The sequence below is a fragment of the Gymnoscopelus braueri genome (assembly GCF_963280865.1).
Source record: "Gymnoscopelus braueri genome assembly, chromosome: 20".
NCBI lineage: Eukaryota > Metazoa > Chordata > Actinopteri > Myctophiformes > Myctophidae > Gymnoscopelus > Gymnoscopelus braueri.
In genome coordinates, this window is record NC_137622.1 from 31257904 (window position 1) to 31278440 (window position 20537).

Below are 20537 nucleotides of genomic sequence, written 5' to 3' on the forward strand. Positions count from 1 at the left end.
CACGCACAGTGGGAGGTGGAGATCTGGGCTTGTTGTTGCAGTGGGCAAGAAGTACGTTTGTATGTGTGTGTGTGTGTGTGTGTGTGTGTGTGTGTGTGTGTGTGTGTGTGTGTGTGTGTGTGTGTGTGTGTGTGACGTGTGTGTGTGTGTGTGTGTGTGTGCGTGTGTGTGTGTGTGTGAGACGTGTGTGTGTGTGTGTGTGTGTGTGTGTGTGTGTGTGTGTGTGTGTGTGTGTGTGTGTGTGTGTGTGTGTGTGTGTGTGTGTGTGTGTGTGTGTGCGTGTGTGTGCGTGCATGCCTGCCTGTGCGCGTGCGTCGTGTGTGCACGCACACATTCAGGCATTCAGTTTGTGGGCATAGCAGGTTTGGAGGAGGGAACAGTGAGCCAGCAGCACCACTACTCATAAAAGCATTGTATAAAATCTGGGATGAAGATAAAAACAATTGCCAGCGTACTGAACCGCACCACAGACCTCTATTTATAATTCCTTACGCATTGCAAGTTTTGTATCGCAGATTATAGTTTTGGTGGGGACTTGCCATGGAGATTTTGCTCATCGATGATTAGCGTTACAAACACACTGTAGCTGTAGTAGAACTGAGGAAAAACGTGCATTTGTACGACGAGAACCAACAGGAGCAGAGGAAGCCGTAGATACGTACTGCTGGAGTAGTCCGGAGGGGCGTACATGTCGTTGAGATGCACGGGCCCTGGCTTGGCCACCTTGAGGTAGACCATGTCTGAGGTGTTCTTCAAGGCGGCCACCGCCTCCTCGTGACGCACGTCCTGCAGGATGATGTTGTTCACCTGAACAACAAATGGCAGGAGAACATATTAGGGTTGCAACAGTTAATCGAACTAATAGATTATCCTACATATAAATAAAGAAAACTCTGTCCGTCACTCACGGTTGAGCAATTGATCTCAACTTGCACACGACCATTGACCATTAGCAGATGCACAAAATGATGACGGACTTTTTTTAACTTTCCCAAAATGTAAGCTGTTTATTAGCGTTTTTGTGTCAACACCGGAGATTGGCAGTTCGGCCTATGGGATGCTTACACCCATCTGTCGTCATGGTTATATCCCTGTAGTCTGGAGGAGGTAACGGTGTTTGTAGAGAATTTATTTTACAGATGAGGTAGGTATTATACAGGTTGGTGTGCCGTGCAGTGTTGAGAAAGGTCAAGAGCAATGACTAAACTCAGCTGTGGTAGCGATTTCTACCGCTGTATATTTCTGCTAAAAGGGTGTTGTATAAAACAACATGTCTGAAACACCCATGTCACCTTTGTGTGTGTGTACGCCTAGTCCACGCCAAGTTCAGACTACAACACGCTTTTGGTTGGTTGCCGCTTTGTCTCGTCGCCTAGCAGCAGCGGAAAACTTCGCTTTTTTCAACTTTGCAGCACTGCTTTTTGCTGGCTCTGCCTCCTGCCACAGCGGAGAAGAAGGCAGCGGGCGCTTCTCTCCATAGAAAATGCATGGAACCTTTCCCAGAAAGTGGAAGCAGTACGGCTGCTGGTGTGCATTCGGCATGAGTCTCCCCACAGTGTTTCCTGGGAAATATTTAACATTTAAATGCACTATTGAAGTGCAGCATGACATGAGCATGTGATTATCGGGCTCATTCACTGTGCTGAGAGTGGCGTGATGGAGATGCAGTAAATGTATGGCTGCAGCCATTCATAGCTTTTCAACAATGGCAGCAGAGCTTAATTAATTTCCCTTCTATTTGATTTATGGAAGCCTTAAACGCATCTAATATTTCATTTAACGGCACTCTTTTTCCCTGGCAGGTGGTTCTTTTTTATCTTCTGTGCCACGTGGCACAAAGATGCCTGGGGAGTCACTTCTGGAGATTGGGGCTGCGCAACAGCAGCGTATCCATCACACGACGCAGAAATTAACGCTGACGTGTGTCGCCTGCCTCCCTCTGCTCTGTGGCCGAAATGACAGAATGGGACACATGACCACACAATACAAAGAGAGGGGTGCATATGTGTGTGTGTTTATTTCTCTTCAATGTTTTCAATAGCGCCAAAGAGCTACAGAAGACAATAAATTGACTCATGAACATTATTTTGGATATCGCCTTCATTTGCCCTTCGGCGAGGGGAGTGATAAAAGGACAGAGAGGGTGATACTGCAAGCTTGCTGCTGTATCTTCCTTAGGGGTTATATGGCAAACAGCCCAGCTAAAGCGGCATTGCGTGCTGAAATGTCAGCAAGCGACCTCGCTGCTTCAAGTACTCACTATTTAAAAATTTGAAGAAACTCTGCCACCAAACACTGTTGCTCTGGTCAAATTCATGCCTGAGGAGACACTGCAGTTTATCCGGGCACTAAAGAACCAAAATGGCCAGAATGGCGACCTTCCACGGTTCACAGAATGGCTATGTAATGGTTGAGGCTGGCAGCCAGCAGCACCTGCCGTATTTTCAACCAATTCCCTCCCCACACTGTCGGGGGAATCCCAGCGGGACAAAATGTTTTCTTGCCAGAACGTGTCCCCGTTGACAGTAATGTTATTCTATTCATTAATTTAAAGTGTTGACGAAATGCTATTTTCTCATCGTCTTTGTGAATAAATTAGGCTATGAGTATGTGATGAACAAATTATGACGCAGCATTGGTCGTTGGACAAGTTGGATATGCTTGAGCAAGGATGAAAGATGAATAAAATATGAGTATATATACTAACAGTGTATACACCGTGTGTGTACATGTGTATATATACTCTATATATATATACTGTATATATATATATATATATATATATATATATATATATATATATATATATATATATATATATATATATATCGTATCTGTCGGGTGGAAACCTCATATGTCCAAATACTTTTCATGATTCAAATTCAAAAACAGCAGGTAGGAGGTTTCTGCCCAACAACAACGTCGATATATATATATATATATATAATATATGATGAATATTTGGCTGAGACAGAGAGACAAGCTCGTACAGCTAGCAGGCGGTCTCCGGTCTGCAGTCGTCCATCTTTCTGGGCGGCTCCTCCCTCAATGATCTTGGTGATGTAGATGCTGTTGTCTCCGGGGATGTGCTGGTTGCCAATCCCTCCGGCGATGCTGAAGCCAAGCCCTGGCAGAGTGATGCACGCAAGCAGGGTTAAAAAACACTGGCACTGCACTTCACGGTCACTTGATGCACTGATTTATTTCACACATTCTAACCACATTAACCCCTGGGGTCCCTATTTTGGGAATATTTTTCTAAATCCACATCTGGACATTTTCCAAGTTTTCATAATTTTTTTGTATTTTTACACAAATATCAAGAATATTGAAAATAGCAGATCTACGAGCTCACAACACGCCACAATGTGACCGGCTGTGAGCTTGCACGTCTATTTGTCATACGATGAAGTATATAGGGGCTTAAGTGGTTAACTGGGTGCCATATCTGTTTCTGCCTTATTGTGTTGACTGGCTGACTTGTTACACGTTCAATTTGCAGTCTGTATCTTTTTTTTCAAATGTTTGTCTTTTCTCCTAATTTAGTCATAATGCCAATTGTTAACTCGCCCATGTAGTCCCTGTCATTGCTAACCCCAACTGTTTGGTCTTTAGCCCTTTGAGACCTGAAGCCGATTCTACATGTCTCCTAAATCTCAGTATTCTGAAAAATGTATGTTTCTATATCAGCGGTGCTCAAACTTTTTCATGTCAAGGACCCCCAAAATTATATGTATTTGGACCCCCATCAAAATATGTTGTTCCAGGGACCCCCAGAAGCAAAGATTTGAGTTAAAAGCGTTCGCTTTAAAAGTATTTATATTCAAAGATTTGCACACATTTTCACGATTTTTCAAAAATAGCAGATCTACAAGCTCATAGCGCGGCACTCGGTGCCGCGCTATGAGCTTGTATATCTGCTATTTTTGAATAGCCCAAAGTGTAAAATAATGCTTTTTAGCTCAAATCTAAAAATGACACAGTTCCGGGTCTTAATGGGTTAAACAACCACGTCTCCATGTCTACACATGGAGTTGCCAGCCGCTTCTTTTCACCTGACAGTGGAGAGTTTCATCGGGAGAGTGTAACGGGGGTGGAGGAACACGCTATCTCTCCCAGTTATGCTCCCTGCTGAACAGACGCCCTTGATCAACCTGTAGGAGTCGCTAGTGAAGCGACAGAGATCACCCCCCCCCCCCCCCCCCCCCCCCCTGCTGGCTTCCCAACCACGAACACGGCATTTGCGTTCGTTGGAGCGTTGGAGCGTGCGGCCAAGCAGGAGGCACCGTGGAGGAGTTGAACCCCATCTCCACCATAGTGGTGGTCAGGAACCTTACCTCTGTGCCAACCGAACCAGTCACCCCCCGCAAAGGCTGTGTTCTTTAATAAACATTCTAAAGATGTAATATTGCCTTCACACTAGTGGTGAGCCAGCGAACCTATAAACTGACATGACACTTGTCGCTGGCGGACATGATGCACTATACAAAAAACATAATTTTCAGCACTCCAATGACGCAGTGAAGCATCATTGAATTATACTGTATGTTTTGGTTTCACCATTTCCGCTCCCCTTCTCTTTGCCCACAATTCCTGCTCCATTTCGAAAAATGGAAGAAAAATATATTCTTGCTGTTAAAGGAGTAGTAAAGGAGTCATAATTTGATGACCGGCAGCGGTTCCACAAAGGAGACTTGTGTCTCCTACCGGAACCGCTGCTGGTCATCAAATGATTGGCTTAGGAATGCGATAAAAACAAAAAAACAAAACACAAATTCAAGTCTCCATGGGGTGACTAATCGATAGAAAAGAAGATGATTTGATGACCGGCAGCGGTTCCACAAAGGAGACTCTTTGTGTCTCCTACCGGAACCGCCACTGGTCATCAATTGATTGGCTTAGGAATGCGACAAAAATAGAAAAAAGTATTTTTGGGGGTGAACTATCCCTTTTAGCAATTCCCTGTGCTATTCATTATTATTATTTATTACATTATTATTTATTGTGCTACCCTTTTCATTTACGCCGCTAGTGTGAAGGAAGGATAATATCGTATTCATCTGCACGGAAGATATCAAGGTATGATGAGTAGCTTTACAGACAGGTCATCTGTGGAATGACTGTCAACAAAGAACATCTGTCTCTTTAGCACATGCAATCATGACACACTGTGAGCTTGTAAATCTGCTATTTTTTGTTAGGTATATACAGGTATACAGAGAGTAACAGTATGGAACACTTTAATACAGTGGTTCTCAAACTTTTTCATGTATTTAGCCGCGGACCCCCATCTGAAAATGTTTTGTGCCAGGGACCCACAGAAGAGAAGATTTATGTTATATAATAATAATAATTCCAAAAATAATTCCAAAAATAAAAAAATAATTCCAAACATTTTCGATATTTCTCAAAAATAATTCAAAAATAGCAGATGTATAGGCTCGCAGCGCGGCACAAAGTGACGCGGTGTGAGCTTGTAGATCTGCTGTTTTTCAATATCCAAAATATAAATTGATAAAGTGGTTAAAATGAAATCAACACATTTTGCTGGGGACCCCCTGGAACCCCCCCCCAAGGACCCTGGGGGTCCCCGGACCCCACTTAAAGAACCAATGGTTTGATGGCAGAGAGTAACTAATGCTTTAACAGGTTAAAATCTCTCTCTCTCTCTCTCTCTCTCTCTCTCTCTCTCTCTCTTGCTCTCTCTCTGACCTTTGGGTCCTTTGAGCAGGTTGACCTCCAGGATGGTCTCGGGCGGAGCCTGTCTTCTCCTGACCAGCAGCCGCACCACGGGCCCCGCCTCCTTCAGGGCCTCCACCGCCCGGCTGTGGACCACCTCCGACACGTCCACCTCGTTCACGCGCAGCACGCAGTCGTTCACCCTGAGGAGGTGGAGGGAGAGAGAGAGAGAGGGGGGAGAAGAGGGGAGACAGGGGGAGCTTTTAACGCACAGCGCTGCATGGAGCACCAATGTACGCCGCCATGTCTGTCAATGCAATGTCAATTGGTAATTGCTTGTGCGCGGGCAGGCAGAGTCGCACTAATGTGAGCAAACCACACATACTGTACACACACACACACACACACACACACACACACACACACACACACACACACACACACACACACACACACACACATCCAAGGCCAACATATATACAGAAAGCTCGAAAGCACATTGAAAAGCACTCAAGATCATAATTTTTGCATGTGTCAGGCTTTGGTTTTCCAGTGACTGTGTAACTTTGAGGAAACACACCTGCATGCATGCATGCACACACGCACGTGCACGCACACGCACACACACACACACACACACACACACACACACACACACACACACACACACACACACACACACACACACACACACACACACACACAAAGCCTACACACACACACACACACAAAGCCTGGGGCCATTGGGCTGTAGAAGCTCTACCCCCCACTCAGTGCCCGGCAGGACACAGTGGTACAGTAGTGGTGAGCACAGCCCGATTTATACTTCGCCGCATGACGTATAAATCAAGCTTAAAGGTGAGGGTAGAGGTGTAGCAGTAGTAGTCGTGCAACAGAACTAATTGATTTAATTGATTATCTTTTTTTATATAATTTTTTTGGGGGCATTTTTCTGCATTTATTTCAATAGTACAGTGGGAATCGAACCCAGGACTCGCTGTCAGGCTGCATCAGAGCCTATATATGGTATGCGCCTTAACCACACGGCCATCGGCACTCCCAATGGGTTATTTTAAAGATAAATCGACCTGTTTGCTAGTTACTTTGTAGCACTTAATTGTTTTCTTTGCATTCTACATACAGTACATGGGCATTTACCCCGTCGTTTGTTGACTAGGGTACATCATACCATTACTTCGATGTTGCTCTCGAAGAGAGCGTGTGCTAAATGCCGACATGTAAACTGTACTGTACTTACCCCAGCCTCCCGTCCATAGCAGCTGCACCTCCGGGTATAATCTTGGTGATGAAGATCCCTGGGTCATCGGGGATGTGTGGATTGTCCATTCCCCCAGCGATGCTGAAGCCCAGGCCAGAGTTCCCCTGAACACAGCGGGCCAGGTTATATTCAGCATTAATGATAAAACCAGAGTGGAGTGCGCACACGCACACGCACGCGCACACACACACACGCACACACGCACACACGCACACACACACACACACACACACACACACACACACACACACCTTGCCTTTCTCTTGCTTTATTGAGTGCACAGGTACAAATAACACACGCACGCGCGCGCAGCGCCGCGCACCAATAAGTGAGTAATGTAGTCAGCTCCTCTCTCAGTCAGCACAGACTCAAGGTCAGTGGGATATGGCTCTTAAGTGTATTGGCAACTCGGGGGACCATGTGATCCGCTGCAGTCGGCCTGGGCGTACGTCTCTAGGCATTTTTTTGATGTCCACCTTTGTGAAACACGTGCGTGTACTCAAGTGACATGTGACAAATTATAGTATATATATATATATATATATATATATTCCATTAGACGAGGGCACTCCATTCAAAACGTCATGCACACTGCATCAACCCACTGAAAGGCAGATGCCTTTCAGTGGATGGATTTATTATGATCATAAGCAAAGATGAGCAGAGAAGCCATTTCTGTTGGGTGGTACAGAACAGGGCTCCTCACCGCTCGCTGCACACTATATGGACGTCTCGGCCTGTCTATCTCTTTGCTCTCTCTTCCCTCCGATGACAGAGGAACCCATTTGAATCCAGCAGGGCCTGGCTGGGAGGACTGCTGCCTCTGACAGCCGTGGCCACAGAGAGACAGGCACCAAACAAGACAGCTGAGAAAAGACTTCACTTTATTATTTTCTATAATTAATGAGCGACGGTCGCTACAAATTAGGGCAGAGGGAGGCTGAGGCCTCCCAGGGTGTCGCTCTGGAGCCAAAAAAATGGAGCGTGCAGCGGCCGACCGGAGACCACCGAATGTTCCCCACCCCACCGAAAACAAATCTGCCTTTTATTGATAGATTTTAAGTGAAGTTGGACGGGAAGGAGGGAGAGAGAGATGGGAAGAGACACGCAGCAAAGGTTGTCGAGAACGGGACTCGAACCTGCGACCACGCTGTCAGGCTACTTTAGAGCCTATAGGTGCCTGGGGACCGACCGCAGTCCGGGCCAGCCCACCGCAGACCTTTTAAATGTGTGATCTTTACTTAGCGTATGTACTGTAAGGCCTCTTGCATAAACAAATGCCTTTCAAAGTGAGGGGGGGATGCTTGGCATCTGTCATGGGGGTCTAAATTTATATCGTCGCTGTCAGGGCAGAAACCTCCTGTCTCCATATTTAAACTTTTTGTGTCTTTCCGTAAATTAACGTCCCAACTTGATCATACCATAGCATCACACAAAAATATCCTAAGTAGCAGATCCGCAAGCTCGAAGCTTGTAGATCTGCTACTTTTGCTACTTTTGAATTTGAATCCTGAAAAGTAACAGTTTTGGACATACGAGGTGTCCACCCGACAGAGACAATATATATATATATATATATACTGTATTTATGAGTGGAAATGATGAAAGCGGGAATGTGCTGTGTGTGTGTATAGTGCCGTGCTATGGGCTCAGCCCTGCCACTGACAAGCGCAACGCAACCTCCTGAACAATTGAACAGGAGGGGCACTTTACATTTATGGTGCCCGCGCTGATGACATGTGCAGCAGGCGGCATTATGTAAAAAGCTACGCTTCATTAGCATGATTCCATGCTCTGGTGCTCATTGTATAGTAACTCACACGAGGTGCAATACAAGGCCGTTCAGTGACATGATGTCATAGCTATAGCCTCTGTCTGAACACACACACAATGACTTACACAAATACTCGCATAACATCACAGACATTAAGCAAGCAATTGCCATGGTCTCAATGAGAGGGGCTCACTCTGTCTAAGACAGTTGTTCTCAAACGTTTTTTTTTTTTCATGTCAAGGACCCCCCAAATTGAATGTATTTGGCCACGGACACCCATCAGAAAATATCTTGTGCCAGAAACCCCCACACAAGATTTGTGTTGTTAAAATATTCCAATTTCTTAAAAAAAAAAAAGATCTTCGAAATAGCAGATTTACAAGCTCACCTCGCAACACGTTGGGAGGTTGTAGATCGGCTATTTTCAAATAGCTAATGTATGGGGTTAAAGTGGTTACACTTGATACACATTTCGCTGGGGACCCACTGGAGCCCCCCCAAGGACCCCTTGGGGTCCCCAGCCCCCCTTTTGGGAACCACTAACTTATGCAATACTCACATAACATTACAGACAAAGCAATTGCCATGGTTTCAATAAGAGTGGCTACACTCTGTCTAAGAAAACAGAGCTGCTTACTGCCACCTAGTGGACACATCCATTGGTCAGAAAAGCATTCAAACGCAGCACAGGTGACAAAACAACAGGAGAGAAGCAACATTTGAGAAAAATGGCTACAAAGAAATGGTGGAACTCACCCTCTCCAAGATGATCTCTTCATATTTATACATCCCATCACTGCCGTTTACCTGTCAAAACAAAAAGGTTTGTTACATCACATGTCCAAGACATCCAAGAAAACATAGAACATTATCTTCTTGGCCACCATGCATTAATGACATCCTACATAATATAAAATACATGTATGTACTGTATACTGAACAAAGTAAAACAGTGTCATGGCCAAAGACCATACGCATTCCACAAGATTATTTGAAGAACTAAAAATACCATCGTAATTTTTTTCCCCTCTGCTAGCCTCCCAAATCAAAAAGCACAGCGTCAGCCCTATGCTAGCTGTGACTACACACTCTGACACTAAATGCATAACTGCAGCATATTCATTGCCCACAAACAGCCAGGGTCAATAGGATAATGGCTGTTAGTCCACATGGCAAACGGCATGCTTGCTACCGTGAAGCTATTTCATCCACACACAAAGACAGAGAGAGAGATAGAGGGTGAGATGTGGAGGAAAAAAAGACACAAGAGAGAGAGTGAGCGAGGGAGACAGAGTGAGAGCGAGAGCGAGAGAGACATGGAGAGAGAGCGAGAGAGCAGATACTTACATAAGGGCCTGCATCTAGTGAGTCTGCGTTCACAATGATGGGGGGAGGGTTGGCCTGCGAAGATGAAGAGATACACATTACCTCAGAGAAGAGTGTGTGTGTGTGTGTGTGTGTGTGTGTGTGTGTGCGTGCGTGTGTGTGTGTGTGTGTGTGTGTGTGTGTGTGTGTGTGTGTGTGTGTGTGTGTGAGGCTGGCAGCTCGCAGACATACGCAGTGCACACATTATCAGTCAGGAGCCAGTGAATGGATGCCATGGGAACAGTCAGTGTGTGTGTGTGTGTGTGTGTGTGTGTGTGTGTGTGTGTGTGTGTGTGTGTGTGTGTGTGTGTGTGTGTGTGTGTGTGTGTGTGTGTGTGTGTGTGTGTGCGTGTGCGTGTGTGCGTGTGCGCCTCTGTGGGGCCAGGAATCATGGCTACTGTAAATGTGATGACTGGGAATGAGGACTCAGGGCAGAGAGACTGTGGCTTATTACAGTCGGTAGCCGGACATCCCTGTGACAAAACATCTCGTCCTCCATTAGAAGCTAGGAATGTTAAGATTATGACATTTTACTTGACGATTAATTAATCGTCAAGTATAATAATTATAATAATTGCAATTCACGATTGAATTGTGTCTTTTCTTTGTCGTTGAACACTGTCTGGAACATACTATATGAATACAAACTACATTTATGTTTGGGCTTTGAAGGCTTTGAAGTTGCACAGGGCAGATATGACAAATAACTTAAATATACAAAGAAAGATTTTGAGCTTGTAGATCTGCTATTTCCACTATTTTTGAAAATGTTTTGAAAAATATAAGAAAATCTTTAACATGGAAATGATTATGAAGATTATGACGATCATGCAAAAACAATGTGCCATTATCTCAAATAATTGCGATTAGGCGATTACGCAATAATTGTGACAGGCCTATTAGAAGAACAATACGTTTTACTCTTATATGTACTTGTACACAAGATGTAATAATAAAACCCAACCTTGAACCTTGAACCTTGCAGTACAACACATTTTGTTCCGTGTAATTATCCCCACCCTGCTGTCATTGCACACACGCACACACGCCCTACAAATGACAGCGTGCCGTGCAGGTCCGTCAATGACGTTTGTGGCTTTAGTGCTAGAGCGACAATCAGCAGTGACTATCGTCTGAAATACATATTGTTGTTGCTGTCGGTCAGAAACACTCTTATCTCCATTTCTAACTTTGTGTGTTTTTTTCCTAAATTAACGCCCTACTTGATCATACTACTATAGTAACACTGTAACAATGTGTAAGACTGTGTAAGACTGCGTAAGACTGCGTAACACTGTGTAACACTGTGTAACACTGTGTAACACTGGGGGAGTGGCCATAGCTGAGTGGTTAGTGAGCCTGCCTGGGAAGCCAGAGGCCCTGGTTGACCTAGGTACGATTCCAGGCCAGGCCAGCAATATGTCGATGTGTGTCCCTGAGCAAGACTCTTAACCCCTAATTGCTCCCCGAGTGAACAAATTATACATATAGTGACAAAAAACACCCCAAGGAGTGTGGACTATTCCAACTCAAAAGTAGCAGACTCGTATCAATACTGCAATGTAGAAATACAAGTTGTAATCAAAATGTGCAAAGGTATTGGCATCAAAATATACTTAAAAGTAAAAGTACTCATTATGCAGAATATTACCGTTTCAAGTTCATTATATCTCTAAAATGTATACAAATCTTTTGAAAATAGCAGATCTACAAGCTCACAACACGTCACATCGCGACGTGTTGTGGGCTTGTAGATCGGCTATTTTCAAATAGCCAACGTTCAAATTGGGCTTAAGTGGTTAACGTGTGTTTTATAATAATAATCAAAATCTACAAAGTAACTAGTAACTAAAGTTTTCAAATAATTGTACTGAAAACTGGAAATACTCCGGTAAAGTAAAAATACCTCAAAATTGTACCTGAGTACAGACAGTACTGGAGTAAATGTACTTAGTTACTTTGCACCACTGGTGTGTGGCTGTCTGTCTTGTTACTCATCGTGAGGAAGCGGTGTGCCTCCGTCCGTATTGATCACAAGGAGCTGTGTGGGTGAGGGGATGCTGACGACGCTGCTAAGGGACCTGTGCTCTGGCCCAAGGTCTGCCATGTACCATAGAACAGTGGTTCTCAACCTGTGGGGTTTGTTTTTGTTTTGGGTGGGGGGGTCCCCAGATGACACTAAAGTGACAATTTAAGGACTTTTAAGACCAGTTTAATACCTAAAAAAAAGAAAAAATAAAGAAAAGAAAGAAGACCATTGCAGCATCAAAAGTAATCAACAACAAACTATACTATAAAAACTGGTGAAACATTGGCCAGATTGTCAAATAATATAAGAAAGAGGCAACATTTCTTTAAATATCCGATCTACAAGCTGACAGTAGATCTGCTATTTTCACAATAAATGATCATCTGTGGAACAGAGTCAAACTAAATTGAATGCCTGAACTCCTACAATTCAAAGTGCTTATCAGGGTTAGGGGTTATAGTTCAAATATGATTATTCTGGGGGGTCGCGCTGCCTAAAAAGTTTGAGAACCACTGCATAGAAGAGTCACAAGCTTCCATCCAATCCCTCCCCTCCTTGCCTTCGTCAAGCTGCCCTTCTGTATTCACATATTGCCTGTGTCTGTTTGGGGCCGGCTCTCGCAGAGAAGCCTCAAATATTGATTCCCATTGATTCCAAAACCCACCCACTACAACCCCCTCAAGCATCGGCACGCACACACAAACGGTGACGGCACACATGTATCGTCCGTGTCATGCGATAGCGTCCGCGAGCTGCGACATCGCACTGCTACCGTAAACACAGCACATCTGTGCAATGTGTGTGTCTTTGCGGGGATGGCTGACGTCTGCCTTTGAGGCGCAGACTCTGAATCACTGCGGATAGAAAAGCATTTCTCCATGCTGTTCCCTAGTCCTCCACCCTTCCACTAGTTAAGGAAAAAAAGAAAGGTAGTTTACAAAGAATTTGGCCTTGGCCTTTAAGTGCTGAGAATGACTCACTTTTCCACCCATTCTGTGATGGCACACCATAACAGAACATCGCAGAACACAGAGCTCGGTAAGTGTCTAAATGATGAATACACAGGCGGCTTGTTTGAGCACCGCTCAATCATACCCAAAGGAGGCTACAGCACGTTTGTTGCTCAGCTCTCATGAGACAAAAGTGTGTTGGTCTCCAATCATTTTCAAACGCACACTTGAAAGATCTGATTCCTTTCATCAGAATCACTCATCGGTGATCAAGCTGTGCATCTCCCTGGCATCACATTATCTTTCCAATGCTTTGTAAATGTCATCCAACACAACACGCGCGCCGTGGCAACTGAGGCCGCAATTTAGATGTCCGGCGAACAAGGGCCGCGGACATGGGCTCTGTAGTTATGCTCTATGACTGTAGACAGCTGTGAACCCCCCACCCCCATCCCCCCAGTCAGCACAATCAGGCCTTGGTTGTAATCTGCATATGGACTAACAGATGCTCACGACAGTGCTGCTGGTGTGTGCACGTTCCTCCCTGCGCCAGAGATGATAACACTTTCCTGCTTGACTCGTCTTTTGTCCTCATTTGTGCTAACGTGCCAAACAGACTACGGCATGTCTTGTCCCGCGAGTGCGAAGAAGGGCAACAAAAAAGGGCTCGGTTAGCTTCATGTTCTAGAACCCTTGTTTTACAAGTCCATCATGGGGCCACCACATCCACAGCAATGATAGGCCCATACTTTAAAGATGTAATCGTCCCCACCCACCACAACACACACACGTCACACACACACACAGGCGAAATCTATCATACAGTATGCGTCGCAGTGTCCCTGAGCAAGACTCTTAACGCCTAACTGCTCCCCGGGTGCCGTATTAATAGCGCCACTGCTCCTAATAGTTAGCATGGGGAATATAAATGCAGAGGACATATTTCATTTACTATATGTGAGGCAAACACAAAGGAGGGAGCGCACACCTGTGCTGATGAGGTGCTGACCACGGCAGGTAATAATGTTGAGATGGATGAGGCCGCACAACTCTTAGCCACGATGCAAAAGTGTATTAAAAGGTGCAGGAAACCAACATTTGTCTGCCTCAGGGTTTGTGCAAATGCACAAATGTACAGCGACAAACACCTCAACAACATTACAACAACATTCAATTATTAAAGAGCAGCTGTGTGCAGAGGTGTGCAAGCGAGGCCCACAGGTGATAGAGGGCACTTCACTGACCCTCTCTGACGGATCCAAAGCCTAAAGCTACTGAATCCTCTGCCGCTGTGAGACCACACGTGACAAACACACCAGTGATGGTGTCGAGCCACCGTAGCTTAGTGCTTATTGTAACAGTAATAGGTATTGGCTGAACTGTGCTATGAGACGTGCAACGGTATCATGATGTGTACAACCTACAGGTTCAAGACAATAAAAGCTTTGGTTGTATAAAAACGGCAACATTATCCCAGTATTGGATTACAGTGTAATCCAAGTATCCGTTATCTCACGTAAACAAGCCAACATAAAGCGTATAGTGGAAGATTAATCTCGGTGTGTGTAATCTTTTTTTAAACAACTCCAACAGGGGAGCGTGTTGTATGTTCATACAGTACAGGGGGTTTAGCAAGAGAAGAGATTTGAGATTATGATGATCACGCTATTTTCCAATTTACGCAACGTCACTGGAATTATTGTAATATACCATGTATTAAATAGGTTATTATAAGCCAGTGGTTCCCAAACAGTGAGTCGCAGTCCATTTTTATGGGTCGCGACTAAATATCCCCTCAATTCTTTTAATTTCCTACATTTAGTTTTTCATCATAAAAATGTAATAAAGAAATCAGACATTTTTCAAAAATAATTTCATAAATAAATGCCAAAAATTTAAGAAATGCCATAAATTCGAAAACAAATATTTAAGAAGTAGTGAAAATAGCTTGTAGATCTGCTATTTTCACTAGTTTGGGTCACAGGGAGACATGTAGAATTCCCCTTTTGGGCCTCGAGCTAAAATGTTTGTTTGGGAACCAGTGCTATAAGCTATGCGAGTTACAGCATTAATGTGGCGCCGTGTACCACTGGTCGTACACGTGTAGTACAGTGGCCTGCTTGAGGGCACTGCAACGGCTTTAGTTAAGGACACATTTACTACACCAAGCCACTTGGGGACAAACCCAGCAACCTTTCAATATTCCCTTACCCTTCCTTCTAGGCCAACCCCACTACCCAGGAGAGATGGGAAAGCTGATAGCAGTCATGGGGTCTGCACTTACTGTAGAGCCAGAGTAGGGACACTGAGCTATTAAGAGGCCATGACATGATAGCAGGAAGTGTCCCCCAAAACAGAGGCCTATACAGTGAATTCACCAGTGGTGTAAAGTAACTAAGTACTCAAGTACTGTACTCAAGTGCAATTTTTAGGTATTTTTTACTTTCTCCAGTATTTACAATTTTACAATACTTTTACTTCTACCCCACTACATCTCAGAGGAAAATATTGTGCTTTTTACTCCCCTACAATTATATGAATGCCATTTGAAAATAGACGATCTAAACAGCCAAATCTAAAATAGACGATCTAATGAGTACTTTTACTTTTGGTTCTTAAAGTATATTTTGATGCCGACACCTTTGTACGTTTACTCAAGCACATTTTGAATACGGGACTTCCCCTCGTAACAGAGTATATCTACATTGCAGTATTGATACTTTAACTCAAGTAAAACATGCGAGTACTTCTTCCACCACCGGAATTCACCGTTAACCTGCCACAGCTATGCAGACTGGGGATAACAGAGGTCAGTGCCATCTGTCACATTAGTGGAACAGAGCTATCGCTTTAATATCAACCCAGGAAGAAATATGCACCGTCGATGTTAAAAGTTATGTCTATGGGGAGCAGGTGAACGTGGCTCGGGCATTTACATATCGCTTAAAATAATGAGGTGGGGTGAAAGAGCCTCCTACGGTACAGCGGGTTGTGTGGGTTTTGGTCATACAGTAGGAGTCAATAGTGACCGAGGGGCATGGCCAGCATTAAACAAATCTACATAAGATTATCGTGAAATGACTGAAATCCCTTAATTTCCTTTTAATTCTAAACACTAATCATCACGGAAGTTCTGTTTTCCCAGCCAGCTGTTGCTGTTCAATTCTGTCCAGCTGCAATGCAGGGCTCTTTCAGTGTGGGCACGCACACGCACACACACACACGCACACGCACACACACACACACACACACACACACACACACACACACACACACGGACGCAGACTCTCTAGGCTTCTTTCCCAGCAGAGGGTCATTACTACAGTCCCCGCTGACCGGCCAGAAGCGACAAAAGCCCAGTCAGTCTACAATCCTTCCTATCTCTCTCTGCCTCTCTGCATTCATACATCTGCTCGCAATCACTCTCCATAATTCCCATCAATCGAACCGCTCATCTAATCCTTCGGTCCATTCACGTTGGAATACTATCCGTGTCCATCTACCTCTGTCTCTTGGCGTCACAAAAGGAGAGCGTACTGTATATTATCGCGTCCCCACAGGGCTACCGCATCTCAGAAATGTTTGGCTGTGGACCCTTGGGACTGTAATGCTACAATAAAGGCTCTTGCGCTGAACCTTTGGCAGCGAGCGCGGGGCACAGGCGTCGTCCAAATTGTTAAATAATCAATGCGTTTCCCATGGCAACCCGGCGCTTTGCACCGTATTGGCTGGCAGCAGCCTCTCAGGGCTCTTGCTGCAGTTTATGCGGCTCCTCTCTCGCCGTACACATGATGCCTGGCCTGGCTGGCCACGGGCCCCAGCGCCCGCCTGACCAACATCACACATGTCGTCGCTGTCGGGCAGAAACCTTGTATCTCCATATTTTAACTTGTTATGTTTTCTTTTTCATAAAATTAATGCCCTACTTCATCACACAAGAGTGTCGCACAGAAGTTGTGAAAATAGCCGATCTACGAGGTCACAGTGCATCGCGTAGTGAGCTTGTAGATTGGCTATTTTCACTATAAAATAATAATAATAAAAAGGTGCGGTTTTGGACATGATATGAGGTTTTCACCCGACAGCGAGGAGTATCTCAAATTAAGGTGCAGTGAAGACATAAAGTCAGGTGACAGCTACGCCAAGTGAAAGGTACTGCCACCATGGCTCTAAGGAAACTTATTATGCATCTATTATGATACTGTACGTCTGTATTTGCAGGTCATACATGCAATTACAACTTCCCGCCTAGATCATTGCAATGGACTTTACACCTGTCTAACCCACAAGTCCATCTCTCGCCTGTTCAAAATGCTGCTGCCAGGCTTCTGACCAACACAAAAAAACGTGCCCATATCACCCCTGTATGGCAACTCTCCACTGGCTTCCTGTTGTTTTTAGAATTGATTTTAAGATACTTTTATTAACGTTTAAAGCTCTAAATGGTCTCCCCCCCCCAGTATATTACCGACCTGCTGCCCCCCTATAAGCCTCCCCGCAGCCTGAGATTCCCAGAACGGCTATGGAACGCCCTACCCTTGGCAATCAAAAAAGCCAATTCTGTGTAATCTTTTAAGTCACTTCTGAAAACACATCTGTTCAGGAAAGCCTTCCCCTAGATCATCTCATTTGCTTGTATTATCTAATTTAATTTAAACATTTTATGCTCCAATTGCTGTTCAGCACTTTGTAACTTATTATTATTATGTAAGACATGTGACATGTGATTCTTGGTCACTTAGGCTTTGTTCAAACTGGCAGGCAAATAGGACTGACTGTGTCCACACTGTTATTTGCAAGTGAGCAGATGGGATTAGTGTATTCAGACATCCTAGAGCTAGACCTATCGGCATCGGTGTGGTAAAGGCGTAACGACATACATAGGTGTGCATAATGCTTAACTTATCGTCTCTGTCGGGTGGAAACCTCATATGTCCAGGATTCAAATTCAGAAGTAGCAGATCGACAAGCTTGTCGACCTTTGCTATTTTTGAATTTGAATCCTGAAAAAGTAACAGTTTTGGACATATGAGGTTTCCACCCGACAGAGACGATATATAAAGCCTGGAGATGCTGACAGGACAATAATCCCTCCACAAACAGTACACACCATACTCCCCACTCCCTCTCTTCCTCAGCAAAAACATTTTCACATCGGTCCCTATACTTTTGTCAGGCACACACTGACATGGCAGCCAGCTCTCCAATGGCAACGTCACAGTGAAATATGACAGCCCCCCCCCACACCTCCCTATCCCCACACCTCCAGTCAGATATGAGATACCGGAGTGCATTCTGACAGATGATACAGCGAATGCCGCAGGGAGAGCTCTTAAGCCTGATTTATACGTAAGAGAGCGCGTGCCTGCGCTGAAAATGGCAGATCCAGCTCGTAGATTGTCTTATTTTCGGCGCACAACGTCAGGTGCGTCATACAAAAGTATAGTGGAGCTACGGAAATAAGGTTCGTTACGCCAAAGAAGACCTAACTGATGGCTATACATGCCGCACCCCACCGATCTCCTTTTCCTGCAGGAAACGTGTCCCCTGTAGTTGGTGTAGCGTCTTTATATTATTTCCCTGCAGAATGTGGGTTATGGGAGAGACAGAGAGAGAGAGAGATAGCGAGATAGAGAGAGAGAGAGAGAGACGCAGCCATCTGTGATCCTCTGGTGCTCATTGGTCGCCTCTCATATGCCACGCTGCAGTCCAATCAATACCTACTCAATTACCATGCACCCTAACATCTCATTCACGCTGTGGCCCCTGTGCCGGAGGACAGAGGAAAAGAGGAAGGGGAAAAGAGGAGAGAGGAAAAGAGGAGAGGGGAAAAGATGAGAGGGGAAAAGAGGAGAGGGGAAAAGAGGAGAGAGGAAAAGAGGAGAGGGGAAAAGAGGAGAGGGGAAAAGAGGAGAGAGGTAAAGAGGAGAGGGGTAAAGAGGAGAGGTGAAAAGTGGAGAGAGGAAGAGGAGAGGGGAAAAGAGGAGAGAGGAAAAGAGGAGAAAGGTAAAGAGGAGAGGGGAAAAGAGGAGAGAGGGGAAAGAGGAGAAAGGAAAAGAGGAGAGAGGAAAAGAGGAAAAAGGTAAAGAGGAGAGAGGTGAGGTGGTGGGAAGGAGCATAGATGAATGTCTGTAGCAGAGAGAAGGGTCACAGTGGGGGACGCCATGCTGTTAGTCCAGCTTCTCTGTGATGCATTCTTCTCTCTGAGACAGACGGACATGGTCAAAGTGATGTATGGTAAAAGATGGAGTCGTTCCGATACCGATACCAGTATCGGCAAAGCTGCCGATACTGGCTGATATCGGTATCGGCGAGTATGCCAGTCTATGCCATTCTGATACCGCGTCAAATTATGAGAATCGTTTTGGGAAGGAAGAAATGGTGTCGGTACATCTCTAGTAAAAAAAACATCCCACAAAATCTCTAAAAGGTCCAATGGTTCTCTTCTCATCTCTTACAACACTGTCAATGGCTGATTTCAGCCATAATCGTTTATATAATGTGGCAAATGCAAGGGAATCAATTAGTGCAACATGTAAAGGGAGCCCATTAAAACTCCTACTTTTCCATGGTGGATAGATCCCCAACATTTTAGGAGACCAAAGCATTGGGATATAGACACAGAACCAAGCTCTCTCTCTCTCTCTGGCCCTCCTCCACACACATAGCCTATACGCACAAACACACATTTACCAAACCATAATTAATTAGCCAGTCACAGCTGTCAGCAGCATTCCCTTCTCATCTTTTATGTAATATTTCAGAAGCATGCCCTGGCCTACCTTTCTCTGTCATGCTGAGCAGCGCCAAAATGAGTGCTGGCTAGTTTGACCTTCAGCTGAGCAGACACAGAAGCCAGCCACATACGGTACGCACATACTGTGATATCACATGTTACATACTTCTGAACGTGTTACAACTTCAAGTACTTCAAGTACTCGGTCGATACTGAGTACCTATCGAGTACCGAGTACCTCAAAACCCACCTTTTCAGACTCCTAATTCTAATCCTTTCTGCCTTTTAATTTGATTGTTTTTCTTTGCTTAGTTTTAGCATTTTAACTAGTCTCTTAATAAAGTTTTATTTTATTTGTTCTGTTTTGTAAAGCGACTTTGAGTACCAAGAAAAGCGCTATATAAATTTGACGTATTATTATTAGTAGTAGTATTAGAGTTGGACATTGTAATGTTTGTCCGCGTGTCTGTTTCTGAGAATGCGTATGAACTTATGATGCACGGTGTACAGTCTGACTGATTGCTTGGCTCACAGCGAAGGCTTTAATTTGGTTTGTGAGGGTGACTGCCATGTGTTTGTCTACTCAGTGCTCACAGACCACCTTATGGAGGTCTGCTGTCTATGAGAGGCCAGCCTGAGAAGTAGCCAGTGGTGGACAGTAACCAAGTACATTTACTTGCTGTCGGACAGAAAACTCTTATCTCCATATTTTAACTTTTTGTGTT

The 20537-nt window shown here is 44.7% G+C and overlaps 1 protein-coding gene across 4 annotated transcripts in view; it reads right to left on the reverse strand.

Annotated features, from left to right (window-relative positions):
• Nucleotides 1-20537, reverse strand: part of dlg3 (discs, large homolog 3) — a gene marked incomplete at its 5' end in the record, with an annotated part of 128013 nt that overhangs the window by 43078 nt on the left and 64398 nt on the right. For all 4 annotated transcript variants that reach the window (XM_080416357.1, XM_080416356.1, XM_080416362.1 and 1 more), the window contains 6 exons: nucleotides 663-807; nucleotides 2991-3127; nucleotides 5713-5882; nucleotides 6938-7062; nucleotides 9489-9539; nucleotides 10080-10133. In XM_080416357.1, coding sequence (XP_080272483.1) covers nucleotides 663-807; nucleotides 2991-3127; nucleotides 5713-5882; nucleotides 6938-7062; nucleotides 9489-9539; nucleotides 10080-10133 — 682 coding nt within the window. The remainder of the gene's footprint in view (nucleotides 1-662; nucleotides 808-2990; nucleotides 3128-5712; nucleotides 5883-6937; nucleotides 7063-9488; nucleotides 9540-10079; nucleotides 10134-20537) is intronic.